The 17,779-nt window shown below is 46.1% G+C and overlaps 2 protein-coding genes across 5 annotated transcripts in view; one reads left to right on the plus strand and one right to left on the minus strand.

The window, feature by feature from the left end:
- The window catches only part of TTLL3 (tubulin tyrosine ligase like 3), a 26,915-nt gene extending 17,579 nt beyond the window's left edge, over positions 1 to 9,336 (plus strand). The window contains 5 exon segments of the mRNA XM_032841476.1: positions 5,684 to 5,828; positions 6,828 to 7,068; positions 7,267 to 7,378; positions 7,381 to 7,504; positions 7,507 to 9,336. Coding sequence (XP_032697367.1) covers positions 5,684 to 5,828; positions 6,828 to 7,068; positions 7,267 to 7,378; positions 7,381 to 7,504; positions 7,507 to 7,598 — 714 coding nt within the window. The 3' untranslated portion in view covers positions 7,599 to 9,336.
- Positions 4,301 to 16,487, minus strand: RPUSD3 (RNA pseudouridine synthase D3). 4 transcript variants are annotated; one of them, XM_032841469.1, is made up of 9 exons: positions 16,348 to 16,487; positions 15,894 to 16,033; positions 14,782 to 14,826; positions 14,542 to 14,641; positions 13,768 to 13,875; positions 13,602 to 13,686; positions 13,258 to 13,381; positions 10,940 to 11,079; positions 9,645 to 10,136 (listed from the first exon to the last, which is right to left on the minus strand). In XM_032841469.1, exons 1-9 carry the CDS (start codon positions 16,470 to 16,472, stop codon positions 9,945 to 9,947), a joined length of 1,059 nt encoding a protein of 352 aa, XP_032697360.1. In that variant the 5' UTR covers positions 16,473 to 16,487; the 3' UTR covers positions 9,645 to 9,944. The 4 variants fall into 4 exon arrangements, with proteins under 4 accessions (XP_032697361.1, XP_032697360.1, XP_032697362.1 ...); XM_032841470.1 differs by lacking the exons at positions 9,645 to 10,136; positions 10,940 to 11,079 and adding an exon at positions 4,301 to 4,629 and having other exon boundaries at positions 16,348 to 16,448; XM_032841471.1 differs by lacking the exon at positions 10,940 to 11,079 and having other exon boundaries at positions 10,020 to 10,136; positions 16,348 to 16,448.
- Positions 16,488 to 17,779: the final 1,292 nt, after the last annotated feature.

Genomic DNA, 17,779 nt, shown 5'->3' on the forward strand with positions numbered 1-17,779 from the left:
GTAATAATTTTACTCCCCTTGTTCCAGAAAGAGATTTGAGTCTACTTATTGGAATGGAATAAGATTTTTAAAAGTCAGAAAACCAATTTCAAGAGTTTCTGAACTCTGCAAGTAGTCTCTTGACAGTTAAATTAAGAATCGTGGGGCGCCTGGGTGGCTCAGTGGGTTAAAGCCTCTGCCTTCGGCTCAGGTCATGATTCCAGGGTCCTGGGATCGAGCCCCGCATCAGGCTCTGCTCAGCAGGAGTCTGCTTCCTCCTCTCTCTCTCTGCCTGCCTCTCTGCCTACTTGTGATCTGTCTGTCAAATAAATAAATAAAATCTTTAGAAAAAAAAAAAAAAAGAATCGTAATCCTAGGTATCATTCTGACCGGGATTCAGGTTCTACCAAAGTTTGGCCACAGGTAGAGAACGTGCTGATCACATGACCCAAGTGTCCTGGTCTTGTCACCATTACGGATCATAAATTAATACTGGCACTTTGTTTTCAAAAAACATAAGTGAAGTGGCTCGGTTTTTAAGCATCTGCTTTCGGCTCAGGTCATGATCCCAGGGTCCTGGGGTAGAGTTCCACATCGGGCTCCCTGCTCAGTGGGGAGCCTGCTTCTCCTTCTGCCTGCTGCTCCCCCTGCTTATGCGTGCTCTTGCTCTCTCTCTGACAAATAAATAAATAAAATCTTAAAAAGCAAAAATCTTGGCACTCCTGGGTGGCTCACTCAGTTAAGGACCTGTGTTCAGCTCAGGTCAGGATCTCAGGATCCTGGGATCAAGCCCCACACAGGGCTCTCCGATCAGCAGGGAGCCTGCTTCTCCCTCTCTCCCTGCCTGCTGCTTTGTCTGCTTCTGTACACACTTGCTCTTTCTCTCTCTTCTCTGTCAAATAAATCTATAAAAAAAATAAGTGAAGAAATATAAGGGCAGGAAAGTAAGACAAAACCAAGGGGAAGGGAATGTTCTAGCACAGTCGTTCCCAAATGCTGGTTCACAGGCCAGAATCGCCTGGCAAGCTTTCCAAAGATACAGGTGTCAGGAAGCCATGCCCCCAGAGATTGATCTGAAATGTTTGGTTTAGGGACTACACATCTGCATTTTTCAGATGTCCTAGTTGTCCCAAAAATCTTTTATTGCTTATTTGTTTTTGTTTTTTATTATCCTTTTAAGATTTTATTTAATTATTTTAGAGAGAACATGAGCAGGGGGAAGAGCAGAGGGAGAAAGAGATTCTCAAGCAGACCCTGCACTGAGTATGGAGCTGATGCAGAGCTCAATCCCATGACTCCAAGACCACAACCCAAGCCCAAATCAAGAGTCAGACACTCAACAGACAGACCACCCCCCAGGCACCCCTGTTTTTGTTTTTTAAACAAACATGTAATCAAGATACACACTTGACATTGGTTGTTTTTGTCTTAATTTGTCTTACTTTTTTAACTTTATAGATAACCCCACTAAAAAAGGAGAGGCAGGATAGGAGGTACACAGGAGTCATAGGGCCATAGCAACTCTGAAATCTAGCCTCGCACATATTTCCAGTTTAGTGATTAGAAGCCACTGTTACTTCCCAGGAGTTCTCTGTGGCTCTTGGTTCCATCCATTGGGATCTCAGTTCAGCCCTGAATCATCCTTCCTTTTCCATGAACATCCACAATAGTTCTTAGTCTGTTACATGCTCATAGAAATTTGGGGGTACAGAAGCCTCTTTCATTTCATATTGTATCTGTCCCTTTTAGCCCAAGTGGATATTTTTTAAAAAACATCGTGGGTTTCTTATGTATCAATTTATAATCTGTTCTATTACGTGATAGCCATATTCACAAACCTTAGAACTCTTCTCTCTGTGACCCTGCTGTAGGACAATAGTCCTCATAATTATGAAGCCCTGCTGTTAACAGAGAGTGCCTATAACCCTCTCTGTTAGCTTAAAATGTCTTGAAGATTTAAACATAAGACCTATGGGTATATCTTGGGATGCTTAAAAGATCTGTAGCTGCTTTGAGGGACTTAGATCAATCTTAGATCTCTCTTATTGAGACATAATTGACTTGTAAGTATTATATTTACTTAAAGTATATAATATCTGTATATGTATATATTTGATATTTATTTTTATTTATTTATTTGACAGACAGAAATCACAAGTAGGCAGAGAGGCAGGCAGAGAGAGAGGAGGAAGCAGGCTCCCTGCTGAGCAGAGAGCCCGACACGGGGCTCCATCCCAGGACCCTGAGATCATGACCTGAGCCGAAGGCAGAGGCATTAACCCACTGAGCCATCCAGGTGCCCCTATATTTGATATTTAAATATGTTGTGAAATGATCACCATGATAAGTCTAGTTAACATCCATTACCACACATAGTTATAATTTTATTTTCTTCTGATGAAAACTTTTAAGATCTACTTTCTTAGCAACTTTCAAATATGCAATACAGTATCAACTGTAGTTACCATGCTGTACATGACATCCATGATTTACTTTTTTTTTCTTTTTTAAGAGAGGGGGAGAGAGCAGGGTGGGGAGGGCTAGAGGGAGAGGGAGAGATAGAATCTTAAGCAGGTTCCATAGCCTGAGAAGGGTCTCGATCTCATAACCCTGGGTTCATGACCTGAGCTGAAATCAAGAATTGGCCACATAACTGACTGAGCCACCCAGGCGCCTCCATGATTTGCTTATTTTATAACTGGATGTTTGTACCTTTTGACCCCCTTCATCCATTTCACCACTGCCTCTGGCAACTGCTAATCGGCTCTCTATGAGTTAAGAGTTCTAGGGGTTTTTTTTGTTTTTATTTTTATTTTAGATTTCACATATAATTTACATCATGAAATATTTGTCTTTCTGACTTATTTCACTTAGTGTGATACTCTCAAAGCCCAACCATTTTATCACAAATGGCAAGATTTCCTTCTTTCTTATGTCTAAATAATATTCCATGATAGCTAGTTAGCTAGCTAGCTAAACAGATAGTCACATTTTCTTTATTCATTCATCCATTGATGGACGCTTATGTTGCTTCCTTGTCTTGGCTGTTGTTAATAATGCTGCCATGCACATGGGGTACAGATACACAAGATAGGAATACTTTTTTTTCCTTCAGATAAATACTCAGAAGTGGAATTGCTGGATCATATGATAATTCTATTTTTAATTTTTTGAGGAAGCTCCATGCTATTTTCCACAGTGGCTGCACCAGTTCTTACTAACAGTTCACAAGGGTTCCCTTTTCTTCACATCCTTACCAACACTTGTTTCTTACCTTTTTGAAAATAGCCATTTTACACGTGTGAGGTGATATCCCATATGGTTTTGACTTGGAGTTCCCCCAAGATTAGTGTGACATTGAGCACCTTTTCATGTGCCTGTTGGCCATCTGTCATCTTTGGAAAAATGTCTGTTCAGATCCTCTGCCCATTTTTAAATCAGATTACTTGTGTTTTTGCCATTGACTTGTAGGAGTTCTTTATATATTTTAGATATTAGCCCCTTATCAGATATATGATTTGCAAATACTTTCTCCCATTTGGTGAGTTGCCTTTTCACTTTGTTGATGGTTTCCTTTGTTCTGCAGAAGCTTTTTAGTTAGATGTAGTCCCGTGTTTTTATTTTTGCTTTTGTTGCTTTTACTTTTGGTATCAAATCCAAAAAAATCATTGCCAAGATTGATGGCAAGGAGCTTAGTACTGCCAGTGTTTTCTTCTAAGGGTTTTATGGTTTCAGGTCTTAAATTCACTTTAATCTATTTTGAGTTGGTTTTTATGTGTGTTATAAATTGTGGTCTGGGTTCGTTCTTTTGCATGTGGCTTCTAGTTTTCCCAGTACCATTTATTGAAGAGACTGAAGGAGATACTTCTTGTATCTCCTTTGTAATAAATTAATTCACCTTGTATGTGTGACTTTATTTCTGGGCAGTTCTATGTTCTGCTCATTTGATCTAGGTGTCTGCTTTTATGCCAGTACCACACTGTTTGATTGCTACAGCTTTGTAATGCAGTTTGAAGTCAGTAAGTGTGATGCTTCTAGCTTTGTTCTCCTTTCTCAAAATTGTTTTTGGGGGCTCCTGGCTGGCTCAGTTGGTGGAGTATGTGACTCTTAATCTCAGGGTCATGATTTTGAGCCCCATGTTGGGTGTAAAGATGACTTAAAAATCTTAAAAAAAAAAAAAAGATTGTTTGGACTGTGCAGGGTCTTTTGTGGTTCCATACAGGATTTAGGATTATTTTTTCTATTTTTGTGAAAAATGCCATTGGAATTTTGATAGAGATTGCATTGAATCTGTAGATTGCTTTGGGTCATGTGGACATTTTAATAACATTAATTCTTCCAATCCATGAGCACAGAATATCTTTCCATTTATTTGTGTCTTCAGTTTTTTTCACTGGTATCTTAGTTTCCAATGTACAGGTCTTTCACTTCCTTGATTCCATTTGTCACAGGTTTTATTCCTTTGGGTGCTCTTTAATTTCTTTTAATCTAGAGCAGCGGCACTGCTTTTTCTTCCCCCATAGTTTGTTTGGAACTTTTGAAGGGACCAGGCTGGTTGTTTTGTAGAACTGTCCCACATTCTGGATTTATCTGATTGTTTCTTCGTGGTGCTGTTTAGCTTGTTCTTCTGTTATCTCAATGTCCTGTAAACTAGAAGTTAGGCCAAACAGCTTGGTGAGGTTCAGGTTAAACATTTTTGGCAAGAACACTTGAGAGGTGATGCTGAGTGCCTTATATGTGTGCCACAAGGCACACACTGTTGGACTGTCTCCTGATTAGTGATGCTAAGTCTGACTACGGGGTTAGGGCAGTAGCTACCAGATCTCTCCATTGTCACTTGGCTCCTCCCTCTGGCAATGATCACTTACTCTGTAAAGTGATGCCAAGGCTGTGTGCACATGACACATTTTCCTGTCATCCTTTTCACCAACTTGTTTTGATACCCAGTTTTGATTCTTGCCTCTTTGATCAGTTGGGTTTTGTGGGCTTGGTTATTTTTAACAAGATCCAAGTGATTCTGGTGTTTAGATTCTAATCAGGTTCCTCTACTGACACAGAAAATACCTCAGAGTAGCTCAAGGTTAAAAGGGGGGTCGTTAGCAAGACACAGGGGGCTTTCCTGAAGCCTAGCTACAGGATGTACAGCTGGCTTAATAGGAACTGAAAATTGTACAGGAGCTCCTCTCTTGGACCTTTTTCTCTGCCTCCTTCTGCAAATTTGCTACTTCAGTCTCTTAGTAGAATGCCTTCATTAAAGCTCTTAATTTCTGCTTCCCCATAATGGGTTCATGCCGGGCTCCAGACAGGCTCCAAGCCTCTTATCTATCTGGGTGACATAACTCAAATTCCGTCTGCAGAGACTCTAGCTCAACTCAGGAAGCTGTCTGTCAGCAGTGGCTTATGGAGCAGAGCCACACACATTTCAGCAGGGGCTGGGAGAACTTAGGGGAGGGTAAAGGGTAGCGGGTACTGGTGGTAGCATGGCTAAGGCTCTCTGACTCCACTGGGTTACTAATCCCAGGGACTCTGTGACTTTCTAGGTATTGATTCAGGCCTCTGGAGCCAGACTCCTTAGAGGACAGAGGTGGGCTTCCTGTTTCTTAGCCCAGAGATTAATTCCATCCATCTCTGTCCTGATTCCTTCTGGACCTAGGATTCCAGCATCACTGTCTGAACAGGCCTCATCTCCTCTTCTTTTCCACAGCCTGCCGTGGAGGTACCCCAGTATGTGGGTATCCGGCTCCTAGTAGAGGGCTCCACCATCAAGAAGCCCCTGGCAATGTGTCACCGGCGAATGGGGGTCCGCCCAGCACTCCCTCACCTGCTGACCCAGAGAGGCTCTGGGGAAGGCAAGGACTCAGGGACCCTTACCCACAGGTCAGCTCCTAGGAAAGTTGCTGGGGCCAGGAGCCTGGGGCACACTGAGAAGCCAACCTTCACTGCCACCACCTCGGCCCCCGGAAAGGGGAAGAAAGGCAAGGCGAAAAGTGCCACAGCCCTGGTCTACCCCAACCTCCGGAAGTGGGAGCCCCCCAGCACCAGGATGGGCTGCATTTTCACCATGACCTTTGCTAGTGGGGACAGGCAACCCCACCCCTTGAGCAGATTGCCATTGAGTCCGAAGAACCCCCAAGCCCTGGGTAAGATCATTCCCACAAAACACCCTGGGGTTCCAAGGCAATTTCTTCCTGCTCTTCACTCCCCCCCCTCCTAACCACCTGGATTTGCAACCCCACCATTGCCCCACCAAGAAGACACTAGTAGCAAGGAAAAGCCACCACTTCCAAAGTTTTTTTTTTTAAATGCACGACCAAATGAGTATTGTTCTCTCCCAAAGTAGCCACCCTGCAAGGCAGCTGGACTTATTTCAAATGCCAGGACTCAACCCCAGGTCCATCTCTCTCCAGAGCCCAAGGTTTGCCTGCTGCAGTATTCTGCCTTTGCCTCTATGCAGAGTTGCCTCTGGGGGAAAGGGGCTAGTAACTGTACAGCATTTAACAGTTTGCACTGTGCTGCTACCTAACCAGCTCCTTTAGTCCTCACAACCTAGCAAGGTAGGTGCTATTATCCCCATTTTCCAGCCGAGGTATCAGGAAGTTTAAGGAAGTTGCCCGAGGTTGCACATCTCAGAAGGGGCAGAGCTGGGATGCAGACCCAGGTCTGTTGGACTCCAAATCCTGTGTTCTTCCCACGGCCTCTGGAGGAGAAACTGGGAGGGCTCCATCTGTCATCTCAAACCCCAAGCCTTCCTCTTCCCCCACTTCCCCACCCTTCATGCTCTCCTTGAGGGGCAGCTTGTCGGGCCTTGGACCTTCCCCAGGCCCTCATGGCTCCTTTTGCTCCCACAGCCCCTTCCCACTTCCCCGGCACCCACACCAAGGCCCGGCTGCCTTCTCCCCATGTGCTCCGATCCCAGGGGCGGGTCCTCAGACTGCAACACAGCAAGCTGGTGGGCTCTAAGGCCCTGTCGACCACAGGCAAGGCCTTGATGACTCTACCTACTGCCAAGGTTTTGATTTCCTTCCCACCTAACACTGAGCTCAAGTTGGCATCCAGCGTCCTGAAACCAAGAAAGGTGGGCCTTGAGCTGTGACTTGCACCCTCGTGGGCAGTGCTGAATACAGGGCGCTAGAGTCAGGGCTGGAGGGCATAGGCAAGGGCAGGTCTTAGGCTGGCTGGAGCCAGAAGGGAAGGGCTTTTTTTCCTCAGAACCCCCTTCCTGAACAGATTTCTTGATCAACTCTTCCACCTCTTCCCCCCTTTCACACCGAGGCTGTTGCTTCCCAGCGCCTTCGTGGTCCCCATCCTGGAAGTGCCTTGTGGCCTCTACCTTTTGAAGTTGGAAATCTTCCTAGCACCCACAGGAAGATCAAAGCCAAAGGCAAGTTCAAGACCAGACTCTGTGACAAACCCAAGGCTGAGGCATGCCTCATGAAGACACTGAGCCTTCCAGGACCCCTGCCCTTTATCAAAGCATACCAGGAGCTAGGGGGCATGGGGGATGTGAGGCCAGAGAAGCCCTTGCTTTGGTCCTCACTGCCACTGTCCTGGATGCAGCGTCAAATAAAAAGGAGCAAGTGAAGTTTTCTGGGCTTGGCTCCATTTCTGTTGGATGGTGAAGAGACAGTAGGCTGGGGCCCTGTGCCCCAACATCCAGAGTGAGAGCTAGAGGCTGTCAAACACCCTTCCACAAAGCAAAGGGCCAGAATTCCACCCATAGCGACAGGCATGGGGTTTCCTATGCAGTGTCTCTCTGGCATCTCTGATCTTGGATTGCGGGATAAGCCTCACTTTGTAGATGAAAAAATGGAGTCTGAACGAGGAGACATGGCTTGCCCAAGATCATGTGGCAGTGAGAAGGCTAGGATGTATTGCCAGACTGCTCACCACTGGGAGATCCCCAAGGCCCAAGTCCAGGGGAGAACTTGGCCTAGCAGCAGAGTGACATCTAACAGGTGTCAGATTTACACCATGAGATGGGGGAAGGATGGACCTCGCCTAAACACCAGCCCTTCTCCAGAGCGAGTTGGTCTGTCCCTCCCTCAGCAAGGGCCCATGGTCTCCTGGAAAGGAAATATCCGACCAGCCACACCCATCTGAAAAACTTTGGTATTTCTTAGTTGTAGTGAGTTGAATGTTAGTTAGCCTCCCTTCCCCCAAAAGATATATCTGCCTGGAACCTGTGAATAAGTTCCTTTGGAAAAATGGTCTTCATAGATGTGATTAAGTTAAGGATCTTGAGATGAGAGTACTCTGGATTATCCAGGTGAGCCCTAAATGCAATGACAAGTGTCCTTAGAAGACGCAAACATGAGAAGACCATGTGAAGATGAGGGCAGACTGATGTGATGTGGCCATAAGTCAAGGCTTGCAGCCGCCAGGAGCTGGAAGAGGCAAGGATTCATCCCTAGAGACTTCAGAGAGCACAGCCCTGTTGACACCTTCATCTCAGACTTCTGGCCTCCAGACAGATCTCTGAGAAAATCAGTTTCTGTTATCTTAAGCCACTCAGGTTGTGGTAATTTTGTTACAGCAGTCCTAGGAAACTAATACTCTAGTCAAGTGAAGATACATATACTCTGCCAGCATCTCTGACGTAACTGAACCAGGAAATGCACACAAGCAGCTTCACACCAGTGTTGTGCTAAGAGCTGAATGATGGTGTTAACAGTAGAATGGATCAACTGGGAGAGTCTTGCACTGGAATTCAAACCCACAGCACACAACAAAGATGCATATTTGGTGGAAAAACTTAAGACAAACAAGGAAAGCTCCCATGTCAGGGGAGGAGTTTCCAACCTAGACTGAACAGTAGAACCCCTTCGGGAGCTTCAAAAAAGATTGATGCCAGGATCTCCAGCCCAGACTGATTAAATTGGTATCTTTAGGGTGCAGAATCCCAGGGTAGGAAGGGGCTTTTTAAAAGTTTCACTGAGGGGGTTCTAATGTGGGGCCAGGGTTGAGAACTGCTACCCTAACAGGGAAGGAGAGGTATGTTTCTATTTCATGCCAAGTGGTGCTTATATGGGAGTCGCCTTGTAATTATTCTTTAAATCACAGAGCTATTTATGTACTCTTCGTATGTTTGATATATTTAACAATTTTCTCAAGTAAAAGGTCTAAGATCTTGACTTATATGAAGTCCCTGGAGTAATCAGATTCATAGACACAGAGGAGAATGGGGCTACTGGGAGGTGGGAGGATGGGATGGGGTGTCAGTGTTTAGTGGGTCAGAGTTTCAGTTCTGCAGGCTGATGGGATGGGACAGTTGCACTACAATGTGAACATACTTAATGCCACTGAACTGCTCACTTAAAAATGGTTGAGATGGTTGGGGCACCTGGGTGGCTCAGTGGGTTAAGCCTCTGCCTTCGGCTCAGATCATGATCCCAGGATCCTGGGATTGAGTCTCACATCAGGCTCTCTGCTCAGCAGGGAGCCTGCTTCCCCCTCTCTCTCTGCCTGCCTCTCTGCCTACTTGTGATCTGTCTGTCAAATAAATAAATAAATAATCTTTAAAAAATGTTTAAAAAAATGGTTAAGATGGTAAATTTTGTTATGTATATTTTAGCACAATTAAATGACAAAAAAGTTAGATATTTCCTCTCAGCTAGAACTGGGACAGAAACAGCCAAATAAAATCGCATACTGAACTCAGCAGAAAGTATGCTCCATGATAAACGTTTACTTTCTCAGCAAATCTTCAAAACCATATTATGAGGTAGGTACTTTTATTAACTCAGCAGAGAGGTGAAGTCATCTGCCTAACACCATACAGCAAGTGGCCTAGCCAGGCTCTGATCTTAGGTTTGTCCGAATGCAGAGCCCAGGATCTTAAAGCATGGCCTTAGTGCATGTTGAGCACTGACCTCATTCTCCTCAGGCCTGATCGTAGGTTCATCCTCCTCTCCCCTCACCTCCATCCCCACTGTTTGCCAGTGGAAACAGAAGGAACAGAAGGAAGACTATTGTTGGCGGAGCCCCAGGCACTGTAGGGTCCTGGAGAAATAAGGGGGTAGGGGTGCCAGAAGCTTCATGGGGGCCTCCCTGGGCCTCATGCCTGGAAGATGGAGACAGTGCAGGTGGAGATGCAAGGGCAGTTGGGCAGCCTGGGCCGGGGTCAGGCAGAGGCGTCTGAGGAGGGCTTCATCCAGGACCTGAGGTGGGAGAGGCATGTCAGCATTCCGCCAGGTTGAGTTCCAACCAGCTCTAACCAAAAATGGAAGTAAGGCAGGTCTTCCCTCCCCTGCTCCCTCCCTGTCCATAGTTTCTTATTCATATCTTCTCTACACAAACAGACACTCACATATACCATCACACTATGGCAGAGACTGGCTAGGGTTCACCAAATCAGTTCCCACCTGGCACACAGCTAAACATTTTCGAGTCCCTCTTGCAGTTTTATTAACTGTATGCCACGTGATAGTTTTAGCCAATGGAACAGGAGTGCAAGTATAAGCCACTGCCAGACCTGACTCATGAAAACCCACACGGACCTGCACTGTACTGTCTCCCTTCATATGCTGGCTGCATGGCAATGCCTGGGTCCCTGCGTGACCTTGGAGTAAAGTCCACCCTTACCCCACCCCCATTCATTAGATTTAATGGGAGGGAAACTGTTGTGTTAAACTCTGGGACTTTGGGGTAACTCTGTTAGAGCACATAGAATAACCGTAACCCACACACAATTGTTTAGTCCTTACACCAGGGACCTAAAGAACAAGGGACTCAAAAGGGCCTTGAGAAATCAGCCGGTTCAAGTCCCTTATTGAACAGATGGGCAGAACGAGGCCTAAGAGAGGGGATGTTACTTGCTCAAGGCACACAGGGCTATAGATAGCTCTGGAAGCCAAGAGGGCTGCCACTCAGTCCCAGACTTCATAGCTAATGTCTGAAGGTGCTGCCCACCCTCACCCCACAGCCCACCCCCCCGAAACAGTAGGTAGGTGGGTGTGGGTACCTGTCTTTGGGGTTTGGTGCTCTCAGCTGGCAGTAGAAAGCGCTGGCCCAGGACAGTGCCCACACGGGCAGAGTATGTGTGATCCCCAAGCACAGGGCAGAGCTGTAGTACCATGTGTACCTGGAGCTGACTGGGGAACACTGGGATACGGGAGACAGAGGACAGATGGTGGGCAGCTGCTCTTTCTGTCCCACCCAGGATCATCATCCCTCCTCCTCTCTGGGGAAACACCACCACTCTACTCCCATTTATAGATCACGTGGTTTCAGTGAGGCCAATGCTACCGCCCAACTGCAGAGCAGGGTGCAAGAGCAGGTCAGCACAGTCATAATCATCAATCTACCCAGCCTGTAGGATTCACTCATGAAGAGATACAACCCTGAATTTACTGCTGAAGCTACTGGAAACAAGGAATGCCTTTTCCTGCTAGGGTACTAAACTGGTGGGATGCGGGCCTGGAGCTGCCAGAGCCGCTGGCCATCTCTACCGTGCCCAGAGGAGAGCCTGTGGGAGGGAGAAGCCAATATGCAGGAAGCAAAAAGAAATGGAGAAAGAACGTCCCGAGGACATCCTCTGAGCCTCTAGATCTAGCCATGCCTAAACTTTAAGTTATGGGAGCCAATACCTTCCCTGTTTTTAGCTTACCCCAATTTGAACAGGTTTTGGGGAAACCTGACAAAGAAATGGGGAGCTATGTGTTAGGCATGGTACAAAGTGCTTCACATATGTAAATTTATTTAATCCTCATGACAGCCTGATAAGGGGGTCCTATCATCATTCCCATCTTCACACAGGAAAACTGAAGCTCAAAAAGAAGTGACTTGCCCACTACCATTAGCTGGGATTCAAACCCAGGAGCTACTACTCTGCTTCCATGTCTAGCAATATGGTGGACTGGATAATCTAAAAACTTTCTTGCTCTAAACCACCTAGAAATACCAGAAAAATATAAGAACCATCCTTTTAAATATAGAGCTGGGCAGAGGAAATAAGGTCCCCAAGACCAAAGCCAGTGGAAAACAAATCTACAGTACACAAGTGCCAACATTTCATCTATTCCAGGGATGCTGCAAATCTTGGTATCCAGGGGTCTTGGGTTTAAGTAGCTACCTAGGGGCCAGGGCTGAGGCCTTGGTACCCAAATGAAATCCTGGAGGAGCTACATCTTCCGTAAAGGGGTGAACCAGGAGAAAAAGCTAGCCACCGATGAAGACAGGTCATCACCTTAGGTATGAAGGAAGGGAGTGAAGTTTTCCCCTGTGAATTCACAACCATGAGCCCACTCTCACACAGGTTTGGGACTCAATACCAGCATGATCTCTGAACTTCCAACCAAGACATTAATATTCAAAGAGAACTTGAAACAGTGATAGCTCTGGGGCATTTGGCAGAACCAACGGCAGAACCACTCCCGAGGGCCCTACCTACAGTGAAGCAACAAAAGATTTCCACAGATAAAGGCCCAGCTGAATGTGAATCCACAGTCCTGAATCACAGAGCAATGAAACAATCTACCAAGTGTGAGAGTCAGCATGAAATACCATAGGATTAGGCCCTCCAGAACTTCAGACAATGAAAATGCAGAAATATATATAGAATAGAAATATAAAAATATCAGTATGTTTAACTTGAACAAATAATATGAGAAAAAAAGATGCCCTATATTTTTCAAGGCCATTTTTATTTGTAAAACAACCAAATAGGACTCCTAGAAGTGAAAGAAAAATACAGTCAGTGGATGGGCTGAATTGGCAGATCCAACTGAAAAGAAAATTATTCACCTGGAAAATAGATCTAAAGAAATTACCCAGAATGCAGTAGGGATGAAGAAATGAAAAATATGAAAGAAAAGAGACCTAGTAAGTAGAATGAGAAGGTCAGACACCTCTCTTAGGCATTCAGAAGGAAGAGAACAGAGAAAATGCAAGAGGTGCAACATTTGAAGAGAAAGAACTTTCTGGGATTGATGACATATATTCATTTTCAGATTGAGAAAGCAAACTGAATTCCAAGCAAGATAAATAAAACTGAGCCCACACACCTAGATTAAGCACAGTGAAACCACAGAACACCAAAGACAAAGAGAAGATTCTGAGACCAAAAACTAAGAGAACAAAAAGTAGATGGGCTACAAAGGAATGACCATCAGACTGGCAGCAGAAGCGCTGTCTCCTCCAGCTGCATCTGACTATTTCCCTCTTAGAGACCATCATATGCTCCCCAAGCTGCCATTAACACCATCACCACCTTCTTCCCACTCCCCCTCCCCGCCCTCCAGCCAAATACAGTTGTGAAGGCTGGCAAGGTTCCAGACCCACCTGTCAGTGGCTGCAGCTGGACCAGGGCACAGCCAGAGCCCATGGCCACCACACGGAAGTGGCTGAAGGTCCTCTTGACACCTTCTTGGAAGTCTTTCCGGGATGGGGACTTCACTGGAATTACCTGTGGTGTCAGCCCCCAAGAATGAACAAGCTTCACACATATCTGGCAGCTCACCCAGACCCTCTCTGCTCCCAAAAGATGGAGCCAGAGTATAAGCAGTGGTCACTTGCCTGTTTTAGGGTACAAGAGAGCCAGCCACCCCAAGTCTATACCCTTGACTCCTCTTTAGGGATAATATATTTGGAGAGTCCCCTCCTGTTCCCTCCCAGACCTGACTTACTAGATCAACGCCATCAATGTGTTCCAGTTTCAGAGCTGCCTGGATATCCCCCTCAGAAGTAGCTGGGATCCCATCAGTGACAGCACTGAGAAAGAGGCAGGAAGAGGTCACAGGACGGCTTGCAGGACCTCCCTATTGCCCCGGGGAGCCTCCCATCCCCTCTCACCAGTAGGTGGCTGTGGGTCTCTGGGCTCTCCGTGAGTGGATGAAGAACTTCTGCAGGCGGCTTGCCGTCTGAGGACAGCTGGAGAGGAGTACAAGCCCAGAGGTCTCTCTGGAGAAAGAGGATAAATCACAGAAGTTAAAGTCCCCTGGCCTCACCCACAAAAAAGGGAGACCCCTTGGAAGGAACATAGGCCTGCTTAAGGCCAAGAGGTCACACCAGAACTATAACCCTGACTTCCTCATGTTTGATAATAAGACTACATAATTTAATGAGTTTTTCATTCTCCGCTGGTCCCCAAGGAGCTCACAGCCAAATGTCGTAACAATTACCATCCACTACTGAATGCCTACAATGTGCTGGGCACCGTAGTAGGAATTTTGTATATATTGGCTTGTAAATAATTAAATTCCCCAAAAGCATATTTCATCTCAAGTACCAGCTCTAATTGATGGCAGTTAGAATAAAGAATATTGTGGATCAACCAGCAATGCCTGCCATGATTATGGGATTGGAGAAGTGACTGCACACAAAGCACTGCTCTACTTTATGATTAAGGGAACTGAGGCTCAGTGAGGTTTCATGCTTTGCCTAAGATCACAGTTTGTGCACACGGATTTGAACCCAGATCTGTCTGCTCCCTCCTTTTCCTTGCATCCTTCCTCTGTGATCCCAAACCAGCCTATGGAACATGTCTCAGCCTATTCCTAAGCAACTGCTCCCTCATCCAAGATGGAGGCCTGTCCTGCTATCCTCCCATCACCGCCCATCACTTACTTCCCAGATGCCTGGACAACCTGGAGCTCCCGATCCCTAAGCCCCAGGGACTGGCTCAGCTCTGGCAGCACCGAGAACAATGTCAGCTCCCCTGGTTTTCCTGGGGGAAAAAAAAAGAAGGAAAAGTACAAGTTGCTCTCATAGGCCTTTGGCCTCATGCCACCATCTCCTTCTTTTCATTATCCAATCCCTCAGAGCCATCAAACCCTATTCTACTACCTCCCCTCCCCCTGACCATACCTGTCACTGGTAGACCTGGTGGCTTATTCAGCATCACAAGAGGTCCTAGAACATACAGTATGTGAGCATCAGTGACACAAAAGCAGCAATTAGAGTTTATAAAGTACTTTCTCAATTCAACTTCTTTTGTGCCCCCACTACAACTCTCAGACATGAGTTATCAACCACACCCTAAACAGAAATTCTTTCAGTCCTTGGCATATGCTAAGCTTGTTGCCACTTTAGGCTTTTGTACTTGCTGTTTCCTCAGTACCTGATTTTCACCTCTCTGGCTCTTTCACATCATCTTGGCTCAAATGTCACTACCACAGAGAGACCTGAATCTCCATCTAATGTTAGCCACACGGTTATAACACCCTGTTTTTTTTTTTTTTTTTTTTTTTTTTAAGATTTTATTTATTTATGAGAGAGAGAGAGAGAGCGAGCACAGGCAGACAGAATGGCAGGCAGAGGCAGAGGGAGAAGCAGGCTCCCTGCAGAGCAAGGAGCCCGATGTGGGACTCGATCCCAGGACGCTGGGATCATGACCTGAGCCGAAGGCAGCTGCTTAACCAACTGAGCCACCCAGGCGTCCCATAACACCCTGTTTTATTCATTGCACTGATCAGTAGTAAGTACCTTGTCCATTTATTTCTGGTTAACCCATTTCTCCCACTCAAATATTGGCTCCCTGAGCGTAGGAACCATATTTATTCTTGTTCAGCACAGTATAGCTGTGTCTGGAACAGTGTCTGGAATAGAACCTATGCTCAGTAAATAGCTGAGAAAATGAAATCACTGGAGACTTGGGTCCACAGAAATTATTTTCCTAAAGTCACACAGTAAGGTGATTACAGAGCTTAGATCTGACCTCAAGGCCTACGTTTTGTCCATAAATAATTTATTATGACAATTCTTATTACCAAGTGCCTACCATGTTCAAGGCTCTCTAGTTATTTGCACCCTCACACTCCTATTCCCATGATGCTGAGGCTCAGGCAGATTACGTGGCTGGTTCTAGGTCATACCACTAGTGGGAGGCAGAACCCGGATATGACCCCCAAAGATTTTGTTAGGGAGCCCAGTCAGCCCGCAGAAGGCTCTGAGCCGCAGGCTCCCCTCCCAGCCCTCACCTCTCTGGTCCACTATGGCTGCCCTCAGCACATCAACCAGCCCTTCCCGGGTGAGATTCTCTAGCTGCAGCAGCCCCGCGAATGGCTGGTCCCCCAAGGGCCCCGACCGCTTGCTGGATCCTCCTCGGCGCAGCTGATGTCTGGAAAAGGTGGGGTAAGCAACAGGGAGATCACTGTTTCCTGAGGTGTGTCCATTCTTATCTTCACACATCTTAAATCTTGCCACCTCCTACAAATGCCTGAAAATGCCTGGATGAGACTCCCGAAAATTCATAAACAACGGCGCCCATTTTGCAGGAGGGACGTGAAGCTCAGATAAACCAAATGAGTAGTTCAGGGTCACAGAGTAGTAGCGGAATTAGAATCCATGCCCACCTAAATCCAGATCCCACACACACCTTACCCCGGCCCCAACGTCCCACCCACACAAAGAAGCAGAGGGAGGCCTAATCACCCGGCTTCGGTGCCAAAGCTTGAGGCCTTGGGCCCTGGCCGGACCCCCGGCCCCCGCCGGCAGCCACACGAGACTTGGCCCAAAAGCCGACAGCTAGCCATCGCCTCAGCGGAGACAGTGCGCATGCGTCCAGAAAGGCCGACACGCTCAGCTGCGGTGCGCTGATTGGTCAGATTGCCTGTCAATCGGAATAGCGAGGAGGCGGACTCAGAGCCCTGAAAAGGCGGAGCTTTGCCTTCGCACCAGAAAGAAAATGGTTCCCCTCACCTCCGTGCTTTTGGGGAAATTGAGGCACGGAGCTGAGAAGGAATTTATTCGGGATCATAGGACCTCTCCTAAGACAAAACAGGAACGAAAAGGACTCTGATAACCATTCCAATTCGTAGGAGCCTCTGACTTCAAAAAACCACTACTGTGCCCAATTTTGTAAGGCAAATTGAGAAGAAATGACAAAAACACCCAAGACAGGTGCATAATCAATCCAAAAGGAGAAGTCCCGAGGGAGAATGACATTCACTACAGCATTATTTATCAAAACAAAACCAAAACAAATCTCAAAACTGGAAACGTATTGTCGTCCCGGGTTAGCACTATAGGGGAAATAAATCTGATATATCACCGATTCAACATTTTTAAAATGTTAACTCTATGCCAGACCCTGGCATTTTTGAGCTAGAAATATAGATCAACAAGACTGAGGCCCTGCCCACAAGAAGATCACCGAGTCCACACAGGTCACATTATCACAGCCCACCTTGCTTAAACCCTGTGCAGATAGTGAGAGGGTGAAGGGAGAAGAGCTAGTCCTAGCATACGTTGTGATGGAAGGGTTGTGAAAAACGAATAGAAATTCACCAGGAGCAAAAGGTATTGGGGAGGAAGGGAGGCAGAGGCAGGGACCAACAGGAGAAATGAGGTGTTGTGTGAAAAAAATAGCAAGGAACAAAATGGGTTCTATCCTATAATCACAACTATAGAAAAGTTACCGTTTAACCTGTATATTACTTTATTTACTTACTAAGAGCGCTGTAACTTTCAATTCACTGTTTGCATTAGGAAAAGACTGAAATTAACCTAAATTCATCAACAAAGGCGAGGCTAAGTCAACTGTAACATATCCATACCATCCAGCCATTAATTATGGAATGTGTATGTCTGTATGTGCAAGTATGACTCAGTCTCTAAATAGATATTAAAGCAAAAAAGGAAAGAAAAGGACAGTGTGACTTGAAGATGCATGTGTGTGTGTGTGTGTGTGATATTTACATATATTTACTGCATTTTAGGTCTCTGCATTTTTTTTAATCTTTTTAAAAAAATATTTTATTTATTGGGGCGCCTGGGTGGCTCAGTGGGTTAAAGCCTCTGCCTTCGGCTCAGGTCATGGTCCCAGGGTCCTGGAATCGAGCCCCACATCAGGCTCTCTGATCGG

This window comes from Lontra canadensis, unplaced genomic scaffold (assembly GCF_010015895.1).
Source record: "Lontra canadensis isolate GAN:19392208 unplaced genomic scaffold, GSC_riverotter_1.0 scaffold124, whole genome shotgun sequence".
NCBI lineage: Eukaryota > Metazoa > Chordata > Mammalia > Carnivora > Mustelidae > Lontra > Lontra canadensis.